Source organism: Rutidosis leptorrhynchoides, chromosome 3, assembly GCF_046630445.1.
Source record: "Rutidosis leptorrhynchoides isolate AG116_Rl617_1_P2 chromosome 3, CSIRO_AGI_Rlap_v1, whole genome shotgun sequence".
NCBI lineage: Eukaryota > Viridiplantae > Streptophyta > Magnoliopsida > Asterales > Asteraceae > Rutidosis > Rutidosis leptorrhynchoides.
In genome coordinates, this window is record NC_092335.1 from 30,087,186 (window position 1) to 30,110,602 (window position 23,417).

The 23,417-nt window shown below is 33.5% G+C and overlaps 4 protein-coding genes across 4 annotated transcripts in view; 2 read left to right on the forward strand and 2 right to left on the reverse strand.

Moving 5' to 3' along the window:
- Window positions 1-593: 593 nt before the first annotated feature.
- Window positions 594-3,813, forward strand: LOC139895907 (CDP-diacylglycerol--glycerol-3-phosphate 3-phosphatidyltransferase 2-like). The gene is made up of 7 exons (XM_071878452.1): window positions 594-1,139; window positions 1,288-1,385; window positions 1,483-1,533; window positions 1,650-1,763; window positions 2,749-2,805; window positions 2,889-2,974; window positions 3,227-3,813. Exons 1-7 carry the CDS (start codon window positions 689-691, stop codon window positions 3,345-3,347), a joined length of 978 nt encoding a protein of 325 aa, XP_071734553.1. The 5' UTR covers window positions 594-688; the 3' UTR covers window positions 3,348-3,813.
- Window positions 3,814-4,137: 324 nt separating this feature from the next.
- On the forward strand, window positions 4,138-6,554 carry LOC139895908 (glutathione S-transferase L3-like). Its single transcript, XM_071878453.1, has 10 exons — window positions 4,138-4,557; window positions 4,719-4,790; window positions 4,980-5,040; window positions 5,319-5,405; window positions 5,509-5,607; window positions 5,696-5,795; window positions 5,880-5,956; window positions 6,032-6,139; window positions 6,278-6,358; window positions 6,463-6,554. The coding sequence occupies exons 1-10, from the start codon at window positions 4,355-4,357 to the stop codon at window positions 6,472-6,474; spliced, it is 900 nt and encodes a 299-aa protein (XP_071734554.1). The 5' UTR covers window positions 4,138-4,354; the 3' UTR covers window positions 6,475-6,554.
- A 474-nt stretch (window positions 6,555-7,028) lies between these two features.
- Window positions 7,029-10,711, reverse strand: LOC139899828 (uncharacterized). The gene is made up of 4 exons (XM_071882658.1): window positions 10,368-10,711; window positions 7,859-9,512; window positions 7,559-7,765; window positions 7,029-7,463 (listed from the first exon to the last, which is right to left on the reverse strand). The coding sequence occupies exons 1-4, from the start codon at window positions 10,709-10,711 to the stop codon at window positions 7,146-7,148; spliced, it is 2,523 nt and encodes an 840-aa protein (XP_071738759.1). The 3' UTR covers window positions 7,029-7,145.
- Window positions 10,712-14,729: 4,018 nt separating this feature from the next.
- LOC139899829 (uncharacterized) overlaps window positions 14,730-23,417 on the reverse strand; it is an 81,420-nt gene continuing 72,732 nt past the window's right edge. The window contains exon 5 of the mRNA XM_071882659.1: window positions 14,730-14,759. Coding sequence (XP_071738760.1) covers window positions 14,730-14,759 — 30 coding nt within the window. The remainder of the gene's footprint in view (window positions 14,760-23,417) is intronic.

Sequence of the window (23,417 nt, forward strand, 5' to 3'; positions counted from 1 at the left end):
TTCGATGCCAACAATTTTACCTTTAAAAAAAGAATAATAATAGTAATAAATTCGGAATGAAGGAAGTACAATGTTAACATAATAAAAATTATGCAATATGCATATTAACTTGGGGAGATGATTCTCACACACCAAGAATTGATCCTTACACACAAAATACTATTATATCCTTACTTTTTAACTATGGAGGTTAAATTCCCTAAATAAATTTAGAGATATAAATGTAAATTTTGTGCATAACAGTGTGTATGAATCAATTCTTGGTGTGTGAGAATCAACTCCCATTAACTTGTATATGATCAAATGAGTATTATAATGCAAGCGTGATATGAGGGACCCACAAATGTATATGCATTAACTCATTCGTTAAATTCATGATGTTAAATCCATGATGAAGATTGGATAACGAATGCCATAACTAAACAGTGCCTATGATGTTAAATGGATTACGAAAGCCAGATAGAATGGTAACAAACTTTAACGATACTATAGGGGTTGGTTTAACTTTTCAAAATTTGTACGGACCAAAAAAGAACTTACTGAAAAGTATGGGATTCTTTACGTAAAATTTCATCCTGAACATTAATCAATCATGGCGATTTTGCATACGAACGCCTTTGCTGCTAACCTAAGCCACGGGTGCGCATATTAGTTAATATCCCTTCGCCCGTACCCTACGCCGATCACCATGCCTTTAAACCTTTTCAAATTCACATCTTCAATTTCCGTACACCATCATCACCACCACCACCACCACCACAAAAGTCATCGTCATAAATGGTTACGCCGCGCAATTATCACCGGGAAACCTAAAATACTGCCTGCGATGTGCTCTGGTTGGTGGAGAATTACACAATTTGCACCGCAACCTCAGGTTTTCAGTTACGACGATAAAATTAATAAATTAGGGTTTCGTGGCTTAAAAAGTTTCAGATATTGTTCTGGTAATATGAATTCGGTAACTGGTGATTATAGAAATGATAAACCGACAACGGAAATTGACCGGAGATCCTCTGTTACGCCTACATTTCCGGCGGTCGACCGCCGGCACTTGAAACCTCCTCCGTCTACCAAATTGTTAACTTTGCCTACGATTTTAACGATTGCTCGTGTTGCTGCCGTTCCGATTCTGATTAGCAGTGCGTCCATTTAATTTATTAATGAAATTTTACATATGTTTGTATGTATATATAGTATATATATTATTTTGGTTATACATACTGCTAATAAAGTTGGTGTTTATGATTTTGGACAATTCTGGTAACAAGTTTGCTGTTGTTGATGTAGCTTTCTATATGGATAGTCGGTTAGGAACAACGGCTACTACCGGAATTTTCATTGCTGCCGCAATAACAGATTGGCTTGATGGTTATTTAGCAAGAAGAGTATGCATTTATATGTTATTGAATTCGAGTTATATAGGAATATGAGGGTTTTTTAGTCTCCAGAAGTAATTAATTCATCTTATGTTGTTTGTTGTAGATGAACTTAGGAACTGCGTTTGGTGCGTTTTTAGACCCTGTAGCTGATAAGGTATGCCTTCGCTTGTCTAGACGCTTACGCATTAAAAGCTGCTAGTTTTTTCATGAAACGCAATAGATATTATATTTTGTAGGTTTACGAGATTGTATGATTGTTTGTGGTTGCAGCTTATGGTTGCTGCTACATTGGTCTTGTTATGCACAAGACCTCCAGAAGCTGCTATGTTTGGGCAACTACCATGGTTATTAACTGTACCAGCAATTGCAATAATTGGCAGAGAGGTAATTCTAACTTCAGCACATCGTTCTTGCAGATGCATGATACTGATCCTTGTTTTGTATATAGTATACCTTATAGTAGGGGATACATCAAGGCATTTGTCATTATTTTGCTATTTTTATGTTTCATGGCTTCTATGGTGATGGGCTGAAGGCATTGGGCAACATAATGTTTTAATACAGGTTGGGTTTGGTGACTGGTGAATGATGCTGATAAAATTATATTGTGCTGCTACCTTTTGCTAGTTATTGTAGTAGTGAATGTGATCTGGATAACTAATATAGTGTCCTTGTTTTGAACCGGGATCAATGATACCAATGGTTTGTGAAAATTAAAGGCTTCAAGATGCTTAGAAAACATTTAGGGTTATTCTTGTTTGTGATTTAATATCTACTTAGGAGAGCGAGTAATACGACCCTATACCAATGGCACCTAGTGTTGAAACATAGAAATATTTGTAGATCCATTCTGCTTTCATAGGCCTTTTACCCTCCTATTAATGGCTATGTGAAATTATTTGAATCTATCACTTCCATTGATAATGATACGTAGTTTATATAGTCACGGTGATTACTGATAACTAGATGTGGAAGTTTCAGTCAGTTTCCTTTTGAATTGGTGTCGTTTTAGTGATTACGTGTGAAATGTGAAAACATATTAAGCTTAGAGTAGAACGTGATTAAACGGGTTGAAATAGGTCAGTTGGGTATTGGTTGCTAGAAGTGTAGATATGATGCACAAACCTTTCTAATTTATTGTCTCAACGGTATACTTCGTAGATTTTTATTTTAATAATATCGATTTTGAAATCCGATTCAGTGCTCTTGTTAATGATAAAATTTCTAAAATTGGTGTTTATGGGCTACATGACCTTTACCCATACAAAAATTGTCTTGTGTCCCAACCTTCCTGCTCTGACCATCTTGCTGTCTTTAGTGATAACATTTAAGGTTTGAGGTTCTAACAATACTGCATGGTTAATTGCAGATAACAATGTCTGCAGTTAGAGAATGGGCTGCTTCTCAAGGGAGTAAACTTTCAGAGGTTTCATTCTGTTTGTTCTCATTTTGCTAAATAATTCTTGCTCCGGTCCTTGTATACTTGAAAGTGATGTATATGATTTTCAGGCTGTTGCTGTAAATAATCTGGGGAAGTGGAAAACAGCCACGCAAATGACTTCATTAACCATTCTTCTATTGATAAGAGATAGCAGGTTAAATCCCTTTCATTTGTTCTAGTTTTTTAGTGTAAGTGTCAGCTTTTTAGCGTTTGTAGTATCCCATTCGTTCTCTAAAAGAGTCCACTTTTTGACTTTAAGTAGGAGTAAAACAAATAATTTAATTATACTATATGTAGAAGCATCACAGTCAGTATAAACAAAAATGGTTATTACTGAGTTATACTGATACGGAATATGTTAATACTGATAAATCTTGACACGTTTTTATCACCTGAAATCGTGCAGTTTTACAGAGGTAGGGTTTCTGGGTGCAACCGGTGTTTCTTTGCTTTATGTATCAGCTTGGCTAGCCGTATGGTCACTGGTTGTGTATATGAAGAAGATATCGAAAGTTATGCTCATGTAGCAACATCAAGAACTTTTCACCTTGTTTATTCGACAACTTACTGCCGACAGACTTCTAATTTTGAAGCCCTTAGCAGCTGAAAGCTCCCTTTTTACCCATTTATATATATTATATATTGTGATCTTTCTTTGCTTCGTCATATGTGCGTAAGTTTAGTTGCTCTTGTGTTGAGGTGTTCTACCAAGGTGAAGAACATGATACACACGAGACCGTTTTGTGGGTCATAGCACATGTTATTGATACATGGCTGGGGAGATCAATACTCATTTTATATGTTTGTAATTGTTAGTTGACTTTGAGGCATAGTATGTTTGTGTACTACAGTAATAAACTAGCACCTTAAATATGTTACTAACATCTTCATTGTCATGTATCTTTTTGGTCAAGTGCCATTTATCCATATTTGAGAAGGTTTGTCCCTAGGCTGAATTACATTCATAAAATGGTGATATTTAATTATGTATCTTCAATCTTATTTATCATCTTGTTACAGGAAGTTATTTATACAAAAGTAGCAAGGTGATATGTATTACAACGACAATAAACATAACTAGGTATTACAATCACTTTAAGCATGTTGCTTCGGTCTCACATATTCTATAGAATTGGATGTAACCATTTTATTGTAGCTATTTTTGACTTTTTTCATGAACTTGAGACAAATTAAAATTATTCATTTTTATCTCTAATTTATGGATCCTTTATACCATGCATATCAGTCGATTACCCACTAAAAGAAGTGATTGGAACTGTGAAAGCTAAAGGGAACCACTATAATTTAAACTTTGATTTGAATTATTTTGATAGCCACTTGTTTTTGACCAACGATCATAGAAATAAAGTTGTGGTCAAAGTCCAAATCCATTTGATCTTCACGGGCAAGTTTGAAATGGACGTGGTAAAACAAGGTTCACAAATAACATTTGAGCTTTAAGTGTGCATATCAGAACCTGTACTGGTAGACTATTGCTGCTTACTCTTGCGATCATTAAATCATATCATAGACGATGTTTGCGTTGAATTTTACAAGTTGCTGTTGCTATTACAAACATCATCACTTTCCCCCACAACCACGTGTTCCCATCAATCTTCCATTTTATCATCATAACAATAACAATAAAAATATATCAATCTCCCTAACATCATTAACATTTCATCACAAAAAGCTTCACAGTAACTTGTTAGCTCTTGCAACAACCATGGCTGCCGGGTAAGTTATAATTCAAGTTTACGCCTTTCAGGCTTTTTATTGATACCCAGAAGAAAATTGTATGATTTTGTTATAAAAGGTTAACAGCTTTGCAATCCTTGATGTTAACTGAATCTCCTCTATGTATCTAATGTTTTGATTTGATTTTATTTTGTTGCAAGTGTGAAAGAGGAACTTCCACCAGCTCTTGATTCTACTTCAGAACCACCTCCAGTTTTTGATGGAACCACTAGGTGAACTTAAAATGCCTAAATGATATTATTGAATTTTTAGGTGGTTCTAATTCTAAGAATAACTAGAATGTATAACTGAATCTGCTCATGTTGCAACTTTATATACAAAATTTATGTTCCATTAATAATGCATATGCACAATCCTTAAGTTAATTATCTGAACTTTGTTGTATTTTCATGGATGGATAGGCTGTACATATCTTACACCTGCCCATATGCGCAGCGCGTGTGGATTACCCGCAACTGCAAGGTCTCTCAGACCATCACTATAACTTTCAAAATTCATTCTAGGCTAATTTACTTATAATTTGAGCTGATCCATAAGCAGAGTTGGATAACAAAACAAATGTTGAACCTCATTGTTAACTTCAAAATATATGGTTTAATAGATTGTTTTTCTAAAGACTTAAATATGTTAGTTGGAAATACTAACTCTCTTCCAACCTCTCATTGATCAGCTCCATCTGATAGTTTCTTGGATCATAAAGTTTAATATTCATCATTACTTTGCTTTTTATTTGGTCACAGGGACTGCAGGAAAAAATTAAAGTGGTTCCGATTGATCTAAAGAACAGGCCTGATTGGTACAAGGAGAAGGTCTATCCACCAAACAAGGTGATTTTTTTCAAAAGTTCACTTTTTAACTATAATTTGTCCCAATTTTATAGCTCTAACAGAGACTTATAAATTAATGAGACGTGCTGTTTATATGTCATAGGTGCCAGCTTTAGAACACAACAATGAAGTTAAGGGAGAAAGCCTTGATTTGATCAAGTATATCGACACCAACTTCGAAGGACCTTCGCTTTATCCTGATGTAAGAATATTCACCTTCAACGATAAAACTTTAATGGAAAAAATATTATATTCATGCAATTGATTCTAACTACGAGTCTAAAATATAGGATCCTGCCAAGAAAGAATTTGGAGATGAGATGCTATCGAATGATGCATTTTATAAATCCATCTCCACCTCTTTAAAAGGGGTCGGAGTTGATGACGCTGGTATTTCAACCGTCATTTTCTCTATATTCATATATATTTAAAAAATTTGACCTTGATATAAGATGGTAATTATAATTGCAACAGCTGCTGCTTTTGATTATATTGAGAAGTCTCTTTCCAAGTTCGATGATGGACCCTTCTTTTTAGGTCAGTTCAGCCTGGTAAGCAAGATAAACCATAAACAAATTGTCACCATTTTTATATCCTGTGTATGTGTAATGTGACGTAATGTACAGGTTGATATAGCGTATGCTCCGTTCATCGAAAGGTATCAACCATACTTGCTAGAAGTGAAGAATTATGATATTAAAGTAGGCAGACCAAGACTTGCAGCATGGATTGAGGTATCAAACTTTGTTTTTACCATTTGTATTATATGCATAATTTGTTGTACTTTTTAAGTATTATGTTGTGGCTTCTACATCTATATTAACTTAACCTGCTTCTCTGTATATCAGTCTACTGAAATTGTTTTCTTGCAGGAAATGAATAAAAATGAGGATTTCAACCAAACGAGACGCGATCCAAAGGAACTTGTAGAGAGCTACAAAAAACGCTTTTTGGTACCAAATACACTATCCTGTCTATGTTTTCACTTTTTTCGCAGGTGTAAATCTTAGTAAATACCAAAATTAAAAAATAACTAGTTGTGCTTTTTATCATGCAGTCTCCAAAATAAGGTTACATTTTGCGATTTGGTCAGGCTGTGGAACCCAGGAAGTTGGTGCTGTTGATTATGAGTTGATGGTAATCCAGTAATAGGAAGTGTTTATCATGTATTTCAACAGATGTAACCATATATTACTTTCTCCTATTCATAAGCACCAAGATTGAAGTTGCAAGCTTTTTTGAAATACAAACCAATATTAAAGTTTCAAGCTTTTGGGAATATAAACCAAGATTAAAGTTTCAAGCTTTTGAAATACAAACCAAGATTAAAGTTTCAAGCTTTTTTGACATGCAAACCAAGATTAAAGTTTCAAGTTTTTTTGAAATACAAATCAAGATTAAAGTTTCAAGCTTTTGGGAATATAAACCAAGATTAATGTTTCAAGCTTTTTTGACATGCAAACCAAGATTAAAGTTTCAAGTTTTTTTGAAATACAAATCAAGATTAAAGTTTCAAGCTTTTTTGAGCAAAACATGAACCAAGGTTTATTTTAACTATCAGTGCATCAAGCTTCAAAGTATATACAAAGATCTGATCACAAACTGTTTACCATATACCACCTTACTTACATAAGAAATCAAAATAAACCCAAACTCTTTACCATTACAAGCAAAAACATAAAGAAAGGAAACAAAATCCACACAAATCTAATAAGTATCAACATCCATTGATCTTCGTCACTAGTGCAATAAGAAGCCTTCATTAGTAAGTGGACTCGAGAGAAGATCAAAAGGCTTCTTCCCGAGTGCATCTTTGAGTATCGTTATCTGACCTTCTTTCATCAATACGTCTTCATCCAAACTCTCTACTTTCTTCTTTAGCATTCCGACTTCAGAACTCAACAGCATGTTATTCTCGCTATACTGTTTCACTTCCTCCCACATCATATCACGTTCTTCAGACACTTTTGGTAAAATCCCATTCACAATCGTCAGTTCCTTTTTGCAATCTTGTAACTCGTTCGTCAAACGATAAACACTCTCATCTTTCTTCATCAACTGTTGGAATACATAAAAAATCACAAATTTTGAATCACAGTTTACATTACAAAGAAATTATTTCATAATTTACAGTAGTATACTAATAGCATTACCTGCATTTCCAAGTCTTTCAATTTGTGAGTTACGCAAGAAAGATTATCCATCGCGTTTTGCACTTCACATCTCAAAATGTCGTTTCCTCTAACAGCTGTCGCCAGCTCAGCCTCTAGTCGCTCGACATCCACCTCTTTCGAATATAGTTTCTCCCTCAGCAAACTTGTCATCAACGCTTCTGCTTTCAAATCAGATTTTACAACACCCTGCACAACAAAAGATTCACAACTCGAGTAAATTATGTATATTAAAATATGTATTGAATAAAGTTGACTTTAAAAGAAAAAAGTCAACTTTACCCCAGAACGGTCATTATCCGGAGTTTCTTTGCAGGACTTTTCACGCAGCACATCAGATACAGTCAGCAAACTTTTCATTAAACTTTCGACTCCCCTCTTAAACCCTTGGAGTTTCATATCAGATTCAACGATAAATTGGCTATCTAAGCCATTCTGCAAAGCTTCATTGTATTCCAATGACGAGTGGGCCCCTCTTTCTTTAATATTTTCAATCAATTTCGAGCATAACTGTACAGTATCATTGATCAAGCACGTTCCTTGATTTTGCAAGCAATGAACACGGCTCCATAGTTCTTGATCGAGCTTAAAGCTTGAAAAGCCGTTGTCTTTTGAACTTCCTTTTAATCGATGTAAAAGGTTTATATTCTCGTGTCTCAAAGAATCAACCTCAAGCCGAAACGATTCTACTTCTTTTCTTAAAGCTTGTTCGACACCCGTTAATCTCAACTGCTCGTTTTGCATCTTTGACTGTTGGTTATGGTCAAAGTTCCTCATTTGTTTGGTCAACCTGTCACGCAGTCCTTCGATTGTTTTTTCTTGATCGTTGCAGGTTCTTAAAAATCGTGTGACAGCTCGATGCAACTCTTTGCATTCCTTATCTTTCTCTTCATAGCTTCTTTTGAACAAATCTCTATCTTCTTCAGCTGCTTTATAACGGTCTTGTATGTCCAAAAGATTCTGATGGATATTCTCGTTCTCTTTGACTAATTCCTCCATCTTTAAAGTCAAATTCTTGACTTGTTGACCCGAATGAACAAGTTTACTTTGATTATCCGATTCTTTCTCTCGAAAGACCGATACTTCACGTTGAAGAGACACGTTTTGTTCCGCAAGCTCCCTTACTCTCTCCCGAAGCCTATGTTCTTCCGTTTGGTATTTTTCAAGCTTCATTGACCATTCGGTTGACCTTCTATCTAACTCCTTCTCGAGTTCCATCTGCAACTCATTTTTTTCTTTTTCCAATTTTCGTGTACGCGAATCGAGTTCATCCCTTAGTAACATAATCTCATCAGTTTCTTCTGTTTCTTCGGTTTCATCATACTCCAAAACTTTACTACAATTATCGTCAAACTCGCAGTTTCTTTCTTCGTAACTCGAAGTTTCTTCAACAAGTCCATCGCGAGGTAAACAATTTAGGGACCCACCATAGAGATCTTCAACTGTGATAGGAATATCATGGTCAATCTCCTTAGGCAAAACACGAGACTGAGAAAGCCTCTCGATGACCTGTTTCGCTAGTTTTCTGGGCGACCCGTTTGCAGCAATACCGTTCTCGACCCAATCTCGAGTAGACATATAGAGTTTGGATTCTCTGTTAGCATCTCTAAATGAATGAGACCTCGGTTTCTGTGTCAAACCACCATCAGATGGTGCTGCATAATGAAACCGTGGTGGTCTTTTTCCTCCACCGTCGGATGGTTGTTGACTTTGACTTCTGGTATTGCAATTCATTTGTTGTCTGCAACCCCTGTCTTGATGTTGTTCACCATCAATGTATCGATCTAAAACCTTAATTGACGAATACGATGAGCTTTCAGATGACAAATTTTCAAGCCCATAAAAAGCCGATTTCTCTGGTCTACATGCTTCATCAAATGTAGCAGTATCTTGAAACCAATTTTCCCTTGAAGGCCTCTCGGGAGTAACAGCTCGACTGAACAGCGATCAACAACAAAAAAATTAAACAATAACAGATCAAAATTTATTGTATTTTGAGATGCATTTGTCGCAATCTTAATAACAAAATGTTTATTGTATAGCCACTGTAATATAAACATTAAGATTATCAAGCTAGCAGTTGCATGTTTGTGCCAATTGATCCTTATCTAAAAGCTATCACAATATTGTAACAGTTTTATTTGTATCAGATGATCAGTAAGTGATGACGTAGGGTTTAGCCCAATTAGGGTCTACACAATTAACTTGGGCCCCAAGTCAATTAACCCTAATTCCCATCCATAAATATGGGGCAAAATCTACATCAAGTTCACAATCTCCCAATCGCATACAACTCTTACTCTCTCAATGAAAGCACCACCTCATACGATCATTCGATCACACCGTAACGCCGCCACCGCAAGTCCGCAACGCACACCGCAGTTATCGCCGGATCTTCTCCACGATCGTCTTCACGATCGCAACTCTAGGGTTTTTACCTACGGGTCTTGTAGGGTTTTTTCTCCCTTTGCCGTCGATAGGGTCCGACTATCGACCGGCGGGCAATTCGTTGGCCACCCTCCCGAGATCATCATCTCGGGTACGGGTTATTCACGGTAACCGGACCGGAGATCAATGACGTTGACGCCTAAAAAAACCCTTTCGCATTGATGTCCGTGTGTAGGTTTTCCCTTGGAAAAAATATGCATGAACAGTAAGGCTGAATTGGTCAGAATGTTTAAAACAATAGCATGATAAGTTCAATTCACAGTCTTATAGGCAGTCAAGTTGACCTTAAAAGTCAACTCCAAAAACAGAAACCTGAATGAAAGAAAGTTAAAGAATGGATTACCGTGAAGACCGAGAAACGGGCTGTTTTTGAGAAACATTACTACTGCTACTACAAGGAGATTCACTTCGAGTTCTTAGCAGCCCACTTTCATGAAGATTACCAGAAGAATACGATCGACTCTTGCTAAGAAGTGGACTGTTTTGACTTTTGCTTTGACTTTGGCTTTGGATTTGAATTTGATCTTCATAAGCAGCCTTTTTAGATCTTGATTTACGACCACGACCTTGAGGTCCATCTCCTGACGAATTCTCTGAATACGATTGCTTTTCTTTCGATTGAGACGATGCTACATTGTTCGTTGCATTACTAGATGTAGACGACGCAAAGAAAAAGAGCTTCTTCATCCTTGCAATTTCTTAATCAATGAACTATCTAATAACTGAAACAATAAAGAAATTGGTTATTAAGATCATCAAATAACAATGAAAAATGCATGACATCTGACTATTTGCATCAACTAAAATGAAAAATTCAAGAAAGATCATTAATTGCATTCTGACATACCCAGATGGAATTCTTACAGAATTGATGAACAAGCTGCACAAAAAACCAAGAACTAACAAAGTTCAAGACTTTAAAACCCTAAGAATCACAATATAAACGGTAACTATAAGTTACTGCATTACATTAGCAAATTACATGCTGACATTGATTAAAAAAAGGCATTTCATATTACCTTTAGAATATTTACATATTTAAAACCCTAAAAGAATCAATCAACATGTATTTCATTCAGAACTGTATATCATGTGTCAGAACCTTTCCTACATGATTACCAATTTACCAAACTTACAAACATATGAGCAAAGACCAAAATACCCCCATCTACTGAATCACATCTAAAACCCTAAATTCTCTAATAATCAAGAAACCCATAAACCTTATATTTGATTTGAATCAGTAATCATCTTTTAATCAAAATCAAAAGGAAACATTAAAATTTTATTGCTTGAAAATAACCCAATAATCAAGATTACAAAAGAACTTACTAGTAGTACTCTGTTCGGAGTTCAAATAACACACAACCGTTGTGTGTATTTCTATATCATCAATCAAGATATAAAAAAGTACATCGAGAATTCAAAAAGGGTTTAATCATTAAAAACTAATTAATACCCACAATTAAAGATATTAAATTTCCTTGAATAAATTACCCAAATTCAAAAATATTGACAAGAATCGTGCAATTATGTATTGACTTAAACATTTCCTTTCAAAATTCAAAATTTAAAACAAAATTAATTATTATAACAGGATTAACAAAATCTTTTTTCTTCAATGCAATATAATTAATTAATTTGAATAATAAACCCCGTAAATTTATAGATATACATTTAGATTATTTAATGCAATGTACTTTAATTGTTACAGAGGTAGAGGGTTACCGTGTACGGCGGTTCCGGAGGACTGGCCGGCGGTGAGGGTTGTAGAGAGAGAAAGTGATGAGTGATATAAGAGAGAAAAAGAAAAGTTTACGTTATGACTCTGTATTTGTGTATATGGCCATCTTTTTTGTTGGGAGTATATCACTATCAGGGACTGGAATGAAAAAGATTAAGAAGTTGAGAGGGTGATTTTGTGAATAAAATAGAATATTTGAAAGTTTTTATACCGCGGAGACGGCGGAGCGTACGTTTTCTTTTTGGGTGTGGTGATCGAGTGTGCATGATTGCAGGGATTATCAGTGCACCTTCATTTTGTGTTTTTCGTTTTCAGTGATATACAAATATAAATATAATTACATTTCATACATGACGTCAATACATGTAAATGCTATACATAAAGTAGGTATAGGTATCATCAAATAATATTAACTATTCTTTTTATTTAGCCTTTTCCTATCAGAAAAATTACGATTTCAGAGAAGAGGAAAAAAAATCCTCCGTCATAGGCGGCCGAGGGTACCTTCCTAGAGGTTTTTAAGTGACGATTATTCAAATGTACAATATATCTATTTATTTTAATAAAAATTAATGATTGTAGTTAAAAAAATAATTATACTTTATTTTGTTATTATTTATATACTGTTTTATATTATATGCTATTATTATATTATTATGATTATAAAATTATGATGATTGTTAATATTTATTAACTAGAGAAGGCAAGAAAATGTGTTGCACATTGTTATGAGAAATGATTTTGGTCTACATCTTAAACACAATTTCAATATTTACATATAATAACAATACGCAAGTTAATGATTTATATATGTACATTTCAATTAATGTGTATCATTATGTATTCATGGATTTGTATGTTTTTTTTTTTGTTTTTTTTTTTTTGGTAAAAAAGGGAAATTGTTTTTTGTTAAAAAATTGTATGAAAAAGAGAAAGAAACATAAATAGCAAATATCTACTATTCATGTACCTTCCCTTTTAATAAACATGTTAATGTTAATGTTAATGGTAATATTAAACATTATTATCTAGATAAAATATAATATAATAAGCGTAACTTTATCAATAAAAATGTATCATAATATTTTTTTAAGAGGGTAGGCGTTGTTAATGATATATTTTTCTTTACATGTAATATTTATATAAAATTAATGTTAAATGAGTCATAATATTGTATTCTCCTTTTTCCGATTTAATTATTAATAGCTAAAAAACAAAAAATAAAGAATATCATTACTACAATTTTATCTATTACTTTTTACCTATACCTTTTTACATGTAAAAATAAAGTAAAAATATAAATGAATTTTACGTCTTTATCATTAGCTATTTATAACAATGAAAAATTAACAACTAATATGAAACACTTGAAAAAGAATATTTACCAGTTAATTTAGGTTTAAGAGATGATTAAAATTACTATATATGTGCATGTTAAATCAAACGTAGCAATAGCATGGTTTGTGGTACTACACTATGTTTATCTTTGGTCATACATCATGATGCACCATTACACGATTTCATCATCCATATGGGTCCATGTATGAGTTTCATCTTACCTTTACACCATACCTTAGACATGAAGCTCTTATTAAATGCTTCTTATCCTCCCCTAATCATGGATTTAAAGCTTAAAGATGTCTACTTTTCAAAATTACAAGTTTAGTCCCTGAACTAAAAACCTTGTGTATAAATGGTCATTTCGATTTTAAGACACGTACGGTTTTATCATGTGTAGCCATTTGGAACGAGAAGAAGTCATTTTCAACTCTCTGAAATTTCATATATATTTCGGTTGATGTAATCATGCATAGATGAAAATACTTATTTAAACATATTGATGTTGATGCGTGGAATGATGTCTTTACATTTGAAATATTCATAACCATTAAAAAACGTTTGAATATTTCATATGATCGGTTGATGTTAACATCAAATAACCAAGGCAATCTTAACAATTTAGAAGTCCTTGGGTGAAAATAAAAATAAGCCTTTAAACATGTTAAAATTTTTAATACGAATAAAAAAAATAAGACAAAAATTTATCAATACTTAAAAAGTTAAATGACAACAACGTAAAAGTGTTTATTCACATGTATTATGCTTATTGATGTTTATGTGTTCATGAAAAATAATCCTCACCCACACTTCATCAGTTATATCATGTTATTATACAAATTATAATGGAGATGAACAAGATACTGTCATCATTTTGAATTTCTTTAATTTCCAGTATATGAGAAGAACATCAAGGCAACAAGGGGAAGTAATATCTATATTGTCAAGAGACGAGCTAACAATTACGCATTATATTTAAAACATCTAATTCAGCACGGATGAGAGTGATTCAGTGAAATGCTCCTGACTAAAGATAATGAGGTCAACAAGCATTCAAGGGCTTACTTTTATATAATATTTAGCAAAGAATACAAAAGAGGGTCTACAGGGTGGCACATTTGATGTCGCTAGTTAATGGCCGGGTTTTGCAAGGTTAGGCCCAATGCAATGGTTCATGATTTTAACACAACTTTTATTCGTCACATCAACTTAACGTCACATCAGCACAAACTATTTAACATTCCTTTCACTAAACCGTCACTATCATACACTCAATTTTAAACTTTAATCAAATTATTATTTAAATATAATAAATAAATACAAATAACATTTTATTAAATAAAATAAAAACATTACATGATTAAAAATAAAACATTACATTCGTTTGTTAAAATTGGACTTCGTTTGGGTTACTGAACGAGGTACGTAAGATTTCTCATAATAGTTAAATACTCATGTGTTATCGGGTTTCTTACAACCCAAAAAACACACACATCCAAGAACTCTAGTTTTCAAATTGATGAAGATGATGATGAATTTAAGCTTTGCATTTCGGATTTCTTACAACTCTAACATCTAGCAACAAGGTTTGTTTCCCTAATTTCGTTTTTGGTTCTTGTTAATTTAAGGTTGCTCAAGTGAAAAATGAAAAACCTTTGCAAATAAAAAAAAACAAAAAAACAAAATCTGTCACAAGGGGGCCCACCAGAGGACCGTTACCCTCGTTGCAGGCCCAACTGGCGGACCTGCTCACGATTTGCTGCCGACAGTGGTGAATAGGTGGCGGATCGTTACCGATGTGGGTGGCGGACCATTGCATCCGACCTTAGTATTTGAAAATTAAAGATCAAAACATGTGAAACCCATAAGTTTGACTTCTTATAGAAGCCTAGAGCGCTAATGAAACATAATATACTGTAGAACCTTCCTTTTATTTACGATATAAAGTATTGAACCAACAAAGAGAACACCAAGCACAGCTAGAATAATACGGAGTATGTGTAGCAAAGTATGATGAGATGGCACTTCATGAGGAGGTTTGTTTGCCGTGCACGTCTAAATTGACCATTCTTACACTAATATATATTAGTATTAGTAGTATTAGACTATTAGTATTAGTACTACAGTAGTATACAAACAACCTTTCATATCCATTTACTTCCAAGTCCAAACAATACACCCATGGGCTATCATATATGGACTTCGTTATTGGACTGAGGGCTGTATAAATAAAGCCATCATATATAGAGCCGGGCTGTCGCTACATTCGGCTATAATAATTTGGGGGAAATTGTTCAAAATACACTTTTTTTAAGGCTTCAAACAAAATACACTTTTTTAAAAAAAAATTGTCTTTTTACACCATTCGGTAGACGAAATTTCTGTCTACCACCTTTATCTGTCGTCTACTACCATTTTTACAAAGTAGTAGACAGTAGCAACAAGGTAGTAGACAGTGAGAACAAAGCAGTAGACAGCCAATTACAAGGTAGCTGACCGTCTACTGCCTTGTTGTTATTGTCTACTACCTTGTTGTAGGTGTCGACACCAATAATACATATCAGTCGACACCTACAACAAGGTAGTAGACAGTAACAACAAGGCAGTAGACGGTCAGCTACCTTGTAATTGGCTGTTTACTGCTTTGTTCTCACTGTCTACTACCTTGTTGTTACTGTCTACTACTTTGTAAAAATGGTAGTAGACGACAGATAAAGGTGGTAGACAGAAATCCCGTCTACCGAATGGTGTAAAAAGGCAATTTTTTTTAAAAAAAGTATATTTTGTTTGAAGTTTTAAAAAAGTGTATTTTCATCAATTTCCCATAATTTTGGTACGTCTATCTAAAAGTCTAATGAAAGCCCATTATAATGACAAAAAATGGCATGTATTCCTATTTCCTACATATATTACACAAAATTATTAGTACCCGGATAACGTCAGCCGACGTCATATTAATATTTTATTAAGTGCGGGCTTTCTAACTCGGTGTAGATAAATAAAAGAAGGTCGACCAGCAATGACATGAAATGCACGTAAAAATTATGAACATTACCTGGATGACGTTGCTGACGTCAAACTAATATCTTATGATGTGCGGGCTTCAGAACTAGTTGTAGACAATTAGAAGAAGGCCGACCATCAATGACATGAAATGCACGACGAGGTGAAAAAATACGAGTTCGTATATTTTTAGATAAATTCTAAACTTTATTGACAAAACCTTTTCAATTGTAACTAATATCTTATTACGAGTATTTTCGACATCTTCAGAAGAAAAGGAGACATTTACCTGTTAAAAAGATGGCGCGATCTGATGTTTATTTATAAAAACTGTCACTTTGAGCCATAATCCATATTATACATATAAATTATACGTTTACTGTTGTTATAATCTATATTTAATTGGTCAAATCATCGTTAGATTAAAATTTTATTTAATATCCAACCGATATCCATTAACCAGCTTATTCCAACGGATAAGAATATAGACGGATTGACAAAATTTAAATGTATATGAATATGAATGACTAAAACGTAAATAGATATGGATGTGAATATGGTATTGTTCGATCCATATCCAATCAATTATTGTCCCTAATACCATTACCATTGACATTGTATTAGATTTTACGAATTTAACTGTCCATTACAGAGTGAGTACCCACAAGTTACGGAGTTTTTCTCATCCATCAACATCCCTATTTTTTATACACTACAAGACTTTCCAAACACATCCAAAAGATGCAACTGTTGTGTATCAATTGCTTGTCAAAATATATTAGATTTTAATAACGTCAAATAGGTTGGAGACACGATTATAATGTTAATTACGTGCGTTCTGTCACTCAACAGACAATATTAAATAAAATATTTAAAAAAATTGTTAGCTAATAAGAAAGCACGCTAGTGCAACTTTCATCATAAACGTAAAGGTTTTGCTAGCGATCGTTTTTAGGAGTTGTCATTAACGTGCATAATTATATTGTATATGTCGGTGATTTTTTGATGGCGGTTATACAAATATATAATGAATTTATACACGTTAACGATGGCTCTTAAAGTTGTAATTAACAAAATACATTAAACCTACTCATATTAACAACCTATTTAATTTATCAGCTTTGTATAGTCCTCGAAGCATCATAAACGCAACCACTAGCTGTAGATCACTAATAACCAAATAAGTTGGAGTGCATTTCGGTTTTTGGTTTTGTTTAATGGACGAAATAGCTCACTTAAAATTAATATATGAAATTGAATTTGGAAAATATGATTAGTTGGTGAAAAAAAGTATTTCAAATTTGATTTATACAATTAAATATATATAAAAGATAAAAGATGTAAGTTTAATACAGTATATTAATTAATATAAATATTTTTTTTTTGTTTTTGGAAAAGCAGATATATATTACTTCGCAAAAAACTTACAGTGATTTACATGTACATCTCGATATGTATTACATTCTCGACACTAACCCTATTACAAATTACATACATTGACTAAGGATGTAAAGATTGCAACCGTGATCAACCCGAACGTGTAAAGGGCTAGGAATCAAACAAAGATGGAAGATGGGTTGTGACACCACCTATGCCAATCGATTTTCATATTTTTGCATCGCTTTGAGATCCATTCGTAACTTTTGATTTGTATCTCATTTAAAGCATTCGGAGGAGTCCAATTCGAGAGTTTAAACACCTTTTGGTTCCGATTTCTCCAAATAAGATACATGCAAACCCACTTGACCGCTTGCCAAACCTTCGCACCGGCTTCGAAATTCACAAGATCAAATATTTTTATATTTACAAGATCAAATAAAACCCATAAACCAAGTGTTTTTTAGGGTGTGCCACGATTCATATATATTTATTTTGGTATTGGTCTAAGTCGAGCAATAAAAACTTACCATAGAAATTATTTATTTTTTCATTTTATAACACAAATCACCTAAAGTCAAAAGTCATTTTAATAGAAGAATCTTAATAAAAATGATAACTTCGTTTGTCATTCATAATAATAACTTTCAACAATATTATCTTTTTATATACATTGAAATGAAATATTAACGCTTAACATTTTTTAGATAAGCGAGGAAACCCTCCTTAGCACATTGGCTCCCTCATAGAAGGTAATACATCGGGTAATCAAGTCCACCGAGCACGAGATCTGGTATCGGGTTAATTGCGCATTAGGCGTACCTTCTAATCACACTCCTTTTTTGAACAATTTGTCATAGCCAGGAATGGAACTCGGGTGGTGTGCTTCATTGGGCAACTCGGTGACTACTCAGGCAAACCTGCGTGATTATATTAACGTGTAACATGGTTATTTTTATATCTTGATCAGGGACTAAATTAATGAAAAGATCCTGAAAACCACGAACAATTATAAGGCTAAAATATATTTTTAACAATGCAAATGTTAAGTGACAATGTGTACGTTTCTATATACATTTGTTGGATATGCAATTTTAGCACGACCCCGGAAAGGTCGAAACGCAAATCGCATGAAAACCAAAACACAAAATTTATATGTGTCTAAATATGAGGATGTATATATCATGGAATATCATGGGGGAAAACTCAATTGAAGCGTAGAAGATGTTTGATGAACGAATATGTATGAAAGGACTTTTCTATTTAGTATGATGAAAGCATTATATGAAGGCGATGCCGATCAAATGATGAATATACATCCCAACTTCAGACACGTAGAAATTCGTGTTTTGGTATAGGTGTGATCCTCGTTTTCACTTTTCGAGAATATTTGAAATTTTTAGATTAGCCTTTTTTGTGTTTGGAACCTCGTGCGTCGTTAGTCGTTTGGTTGTGGTTGTTGGGCTAGAGGTTGGAGAGGTTCTTAGAGTGTAGCTTTGTTTTTTTATTTCTGTTGTCTTGGGCTAGGTCGAGTTACTTCGTAAGTTATGTCTTTTCATGGTCTTATTACTTTACTAGGAAGATGCTAGATATGTTGCCTTTTCATTTACATATATAATTATTCATTTCAAAATAATTGTCTCATTTGATTTTTTGAGTTTTTTGTCTACAATTTTGACTATAATTATTTCGATTTATGTTATATTATACTTATTGAAAGTTACTAGATGTACATGCTCGTGCGTTGCACGTTCTTCATTTTAGTATATAATTTTACTTAGATTGATGGGTCATGATAACTTTGTCTAAATACATAGATTGCGTTTCATATTCTTCTTCTTGTTAAAATGATTACTAGCTATCTATATACAACACACAATATATACTATGTTCTAATACGGAGTTAGAATCATATAATCTTCTTATCATGCAGCTTATACATTGAAATCGTCCAACATCTTTGAGTTATTTTGAGTTCTACTTAAAAAAATAATATTATGAGTTTTAACCTCTAGAACCAAATAGACCAATAAAACATTAAAAATGTACATATTCAAAATGGGTTCATTTGGTACAATGCCAATTAACATAAATGATGCCATCCGCATGTTACGTATTTTATTCTCAACACCAAACAAAAGTGAAGCTACGAAAAACAATTTACGGACAAATGAAAATTAAACAACATTTAATATTCATGAACTCTGTAATATTTATATTAATAAATTAAAAATGATCAAAAATTGAAATGATCAAAAAGTTGCACAATCTAACAGTGTGCATAGAAAATATATATATGTGGCATGAGGGATATGGAATATTATATACTCCATATATTATAAACAATCAATTTCAAATATTACAAATACATAAATATTCAAATCGATGTATAAAAAAATAAAAGTCTCACTTACCTAAGTAAAGTTGTCATCATCTTTTTGTAGTTCTTTTACCCAACTACTAACCATGATGAATAGCAAAGAAACACACACCAAGTATGTGAAAAAAGAAGAGAGTTCGTTTAATTATATATACGCTCGGAAGTAAATGTTTTATTCTATTGTGCTTAATTCTCATTAATTAGTTACATTTAGATTTATATCATGTATTTATTGTATATATTTAGTAAAGCACATGAAAAGGTTGATAACGGCAAGTGAATGAATATGTATAAGTTATCTTAATAAAGATAATGATAATAAATCTATATTGTCATCGCCATATACGCATGTATTTCTGGGTGGTTCAAAAGTGTGTAATTATATAATTTTTTTTTTCTTGAAAGACAAGAATTTCATATAAATGGTAAAACAAGAGTACAAGTAGAATGGGAGCTTAAGTGCCTAAGGCTCCCAATACAACTTACTACACTCGACACAAGTTTGCAAAGGAAGCAAACATACTAGAGAATTAATCTACATTTTGAGGTAAACACTAGGATTATTTAACCAAGATAGCCACTCAATTTTATTCTTTTTCGATCTTTGTGAAATCCACTCGAACGATTTAAGTTGGATTTCATTTAAGGCAACCGGCGCGTTCCATGTTTTTCCCCGAAAGATCTTGTTATTCCGATTCTTCCAAATGTAGTAACCACATACCCATTTCACCTCTTGCCAAACTTTTTTCCCGAAGTACGACGTTTGAGATGTTGTGTTACCACGAAGAATTTCGTTCACACTTAAGTTGTTGAAAGTCCCTAGACCTCACCAAGAGAAAACGCGGTTTCAAATCTCCATAGCGTGTTTGCAAAAAATTAACGAGTGTTCTAGGGATTTGATAGTGCTCTAAATGAACATATATTTAGTATCAATATCCATCCAATATGTAAAGCTTTTAGTTACTATCTGTGACGCCCCGTACTAAATCAACGTGTACGGACCATCAACAACAAGATCATTACAAGGTTAAGTACTATATGCAATTTCAAAAAGAGTTTGCATTCATAATAAAAGTGATGTCTTAACCAACATCAAATGTTTAACAACCCAAAAGTATGCTTCTACGAATAGCAAGCATAAGTAATAGTACGTGACCCATAGGTCGTTACAAATACATCGTTTCAAAAGTATCATGTTTGAATGCAAAATAACATTTCATGCGGTGACATCTCTAATAAGCGCAGCGGGTGTCTACAAAGCATGACTAATACAGCGGAAGCAAGCAAACCTTAAGCACCTGAGAAAAACATGCTTAAAAACGTCAACACAAAGGTTGGTGAGCTATAGTTTAAGTTTAACAGTATGTAAGGTAGGCCACGAGATTTCAGTGCTACAAAGAGCGTTTCAAAACAGTAATTCAAATCAGTATGATAACGTATATGTTTAACCGTGGGCACTCGGTAACTAACTTAACGTTTAATAATATATCACCCCCTGAAAGTACACCTGGCAAGTGTGTATGTTTACGAAGTATTAAACACTCATTAAATGCTAGCGCGACTAGCCCGAGTAGGGATGTCAAACCCTATGGATCCATATCTAAGATTCGCGTTCACGGTTCAAAAACCAATGATTAAACGTTACCAAGCTAAAGGGAATGTTTATGCCGTTGTATAACCCACAAATATATAAAGTTTAAGTACTGGTGCCTAGTATGTAAAACGTAAAATGCGCATGTATTCTCAGTTCCCAAAATAGTTAAAGTAAAAATGGATGCTATAACTCACAGTGATAAAGTAGCGGTAAAGTATGACGGGAAATAAGCAAGTGTGTAGGTCCGGAAAGTCCTCAACCTAAGTCAAATAGTACCGGAAAGTCCTCAACCTAAGTCAAATAGTACTAAGTCAGTAAATCGTCCGAATAGGTTTAAAAAAATGTAAATAAGGTCTTACGGGTCATCATCATTCATCATTAAACAAAAGGTGTAAAGTAAGTTTCGTTCATGAAAGAAGTTTAAAACAAAGGCTGACTTCGGTCAGTCACCACGGCCTCAATACCTACTGAAATAAGATGAGACCAGTGGCCATGGCTCTGTATATGAGTCTTTTAGTTGTGGTAAAAATTACAGAAGCAAACTCGTCTTCGTTTGACCGTGGCGATGGTCTAAGTGCGAGTAGGTCAGAATTTTTCAGCACAACATTAAACGGACATAGTGAAGATCGGAGGGCCATAAATCCTAAACCGTAACTCGGATTAAGACGAGTCCTATATGAAAAGTTATCTACTCGAATAGAGCTATCTTAAAATCATAATTAAAGTAGCCCAGGTCATACTGATCAGACACAGAAACAGTAAAACAGTAGGGTCAGTAGGTTCCGGTGGTTCTTGGTGCTCGATGCTTATCATGGTTCTCATCCTTGATGTATATAGCTTCAAGTGTACAACTCGTTGATGTGTTTGCATCATTTTCACCAAGGTTCAACCATCATAACCAAAGTGTAAGTCTAAGACATGAAGCACAACTCACTTAAGTGTTGCAAGTGATTTGATGAACTAAAGTTACATCAAAGTCTTAGATCTAACACATACATGAAATATAAAAGAAATGTAGAACTTCAAACTTGAAAATAAACTAACTAATCAAGATCTTAAGATGTAGAACATAGTTCTTAGTTTGATCTTAAAGATCCAAGACTCAAAAGTCTAGATCTAACATAAGTGTACTAAGTTATAATTAAAGAAAGCTTACTTACATGTTCTTGAACTTTTAAAGTTAACTTTTGTTCAAGATAAATGAGATCAAAGTTAACTAGTAACACTTGACCAATTTTAACCAACAAACATGAATTTAAAGTGCATAATATAAGGAAATAAACTAAGTAAACTAGTAACTAGTTCATGGGTTGTTCATACTTTAAAGATTCAAACCAAAGTTTGATCTTTAAGAAAGTAAACTTTAAAGTTTACTAACATGAATTACAAGTATGCTTTCACAACACATGAACTTAAATCTTTTTAAAACAACAAGTGTAGAACATAACTAGAAAGTTTATGTTCTTGTATGTCTTGTAAGAACAAGATGATATGAAGAATCAAACTAAAGAGTTTGATTCTTAGTAACTAGTAAGTAACAACAATAAGTAAGTAAATAATAATCAAAGACAAGTAACAACAACAAAAGAATGATGATGATGAAGAGTGTATATGGCCACGGTTTTAAGACAAAGAAAAGAGGAAGAACATTTAGCTTTGTTACTTACAATTTGAGAGAGAAATGAGAGAAAGATGAAAGTATGAAATGAAGTGTGTGTGTAAAAATGAAAGAATGCAAGTAATATGTAACAAGTTTTACAAAAAAAAAAAAAAAGAGAACTCCTCATGCTAGCTAAAGGGGACGGTTTTGGGGTTCCAAGGGGGAAGAGTGTGATGACCCGGAAATTTCTGACCAAATTTAAACTTAATCTTTGTATGATTAACATTTTCGACACGATAAGCAAAGTCTGTAAAACTGAATCTCAAAATTTTTGAACTACTTTCATATATTCAAATA

What these genes read in the sequence shown, in the direction of transcription:
- LOC139895907 (XM_071878452.1), top strand. Translation starts at nt 689, where the DNA reads ATGCCTTTAAACCTTTTCAAATTCACATCTTCAATTTCCGTACACCAT. An exon ending in CGTTCCGATTCTGATTAGCA is followed by an intron (nt 1,140 to 1,287) that starts GTGCGTCCATTT and finishes TTGTTGATGTAG; the next exon opens with CTTTCTATATGGATAGTCGG. An exon ending in TTGCAATAATTGGCAGAGAG is followed by an intron (nt 1,764 to 2,748) that starts GTAATTCTAACT and finishes GGTTAATTGCAG; the next exon opens with ATAACAATGTCTGCAGTTAG.
- LOC139895908 (XM_071878453.1), top strand. Translation starts at nt 4,355, where the DNA reads ATGTTTGCGTTGAATTTTACAAGTTGCTGTTGCTATTACAAACATCAT. An exon ending in GCAACAACCATGGCTGCCGG is followed by an intron (nt 4,558 to 4,718) that starts GTAAGTTATAAT and finishes TTTTGTTGCAAG; the next exon opens with TGTGAAAGAGGAACTTCCAC. An exon ending in TTTTAGGTCAGTTCAGCCTG is followed by an intron (nt 5,957 to 6,031) that starts GTAAGCAAGATA and finishes CGTAATGTACAG; the next exon opens with GTTGATATAGCGTATGCTCC.
- LOC139899828 (XM_071882658.1), bottom strand. Translation starts at nt 10,711, where the DNA reads ATGAAGAAGCTCTTTTTCTTTGCGTCGTCTACATCTAGTAATGCAACG. An exon ending in CCCGTTTCTCGGTCTTCACG is followed by an intron (nt 9,513 to 10,367) that starts GTAATCCATTCT and finishes ATCGCTGTTCAG; the next exon opens with TCGAGCTGTTACTCCCGAGA. An exon ending in TGAAAGACTTGGAAATGCAG is followed by an intron (nt 7,464 to 7,558) that starts GTAATGCTATTA and finishes GTATTCCAACAG; the next exon opens with TTGATGAAGAAAGATGAGAG.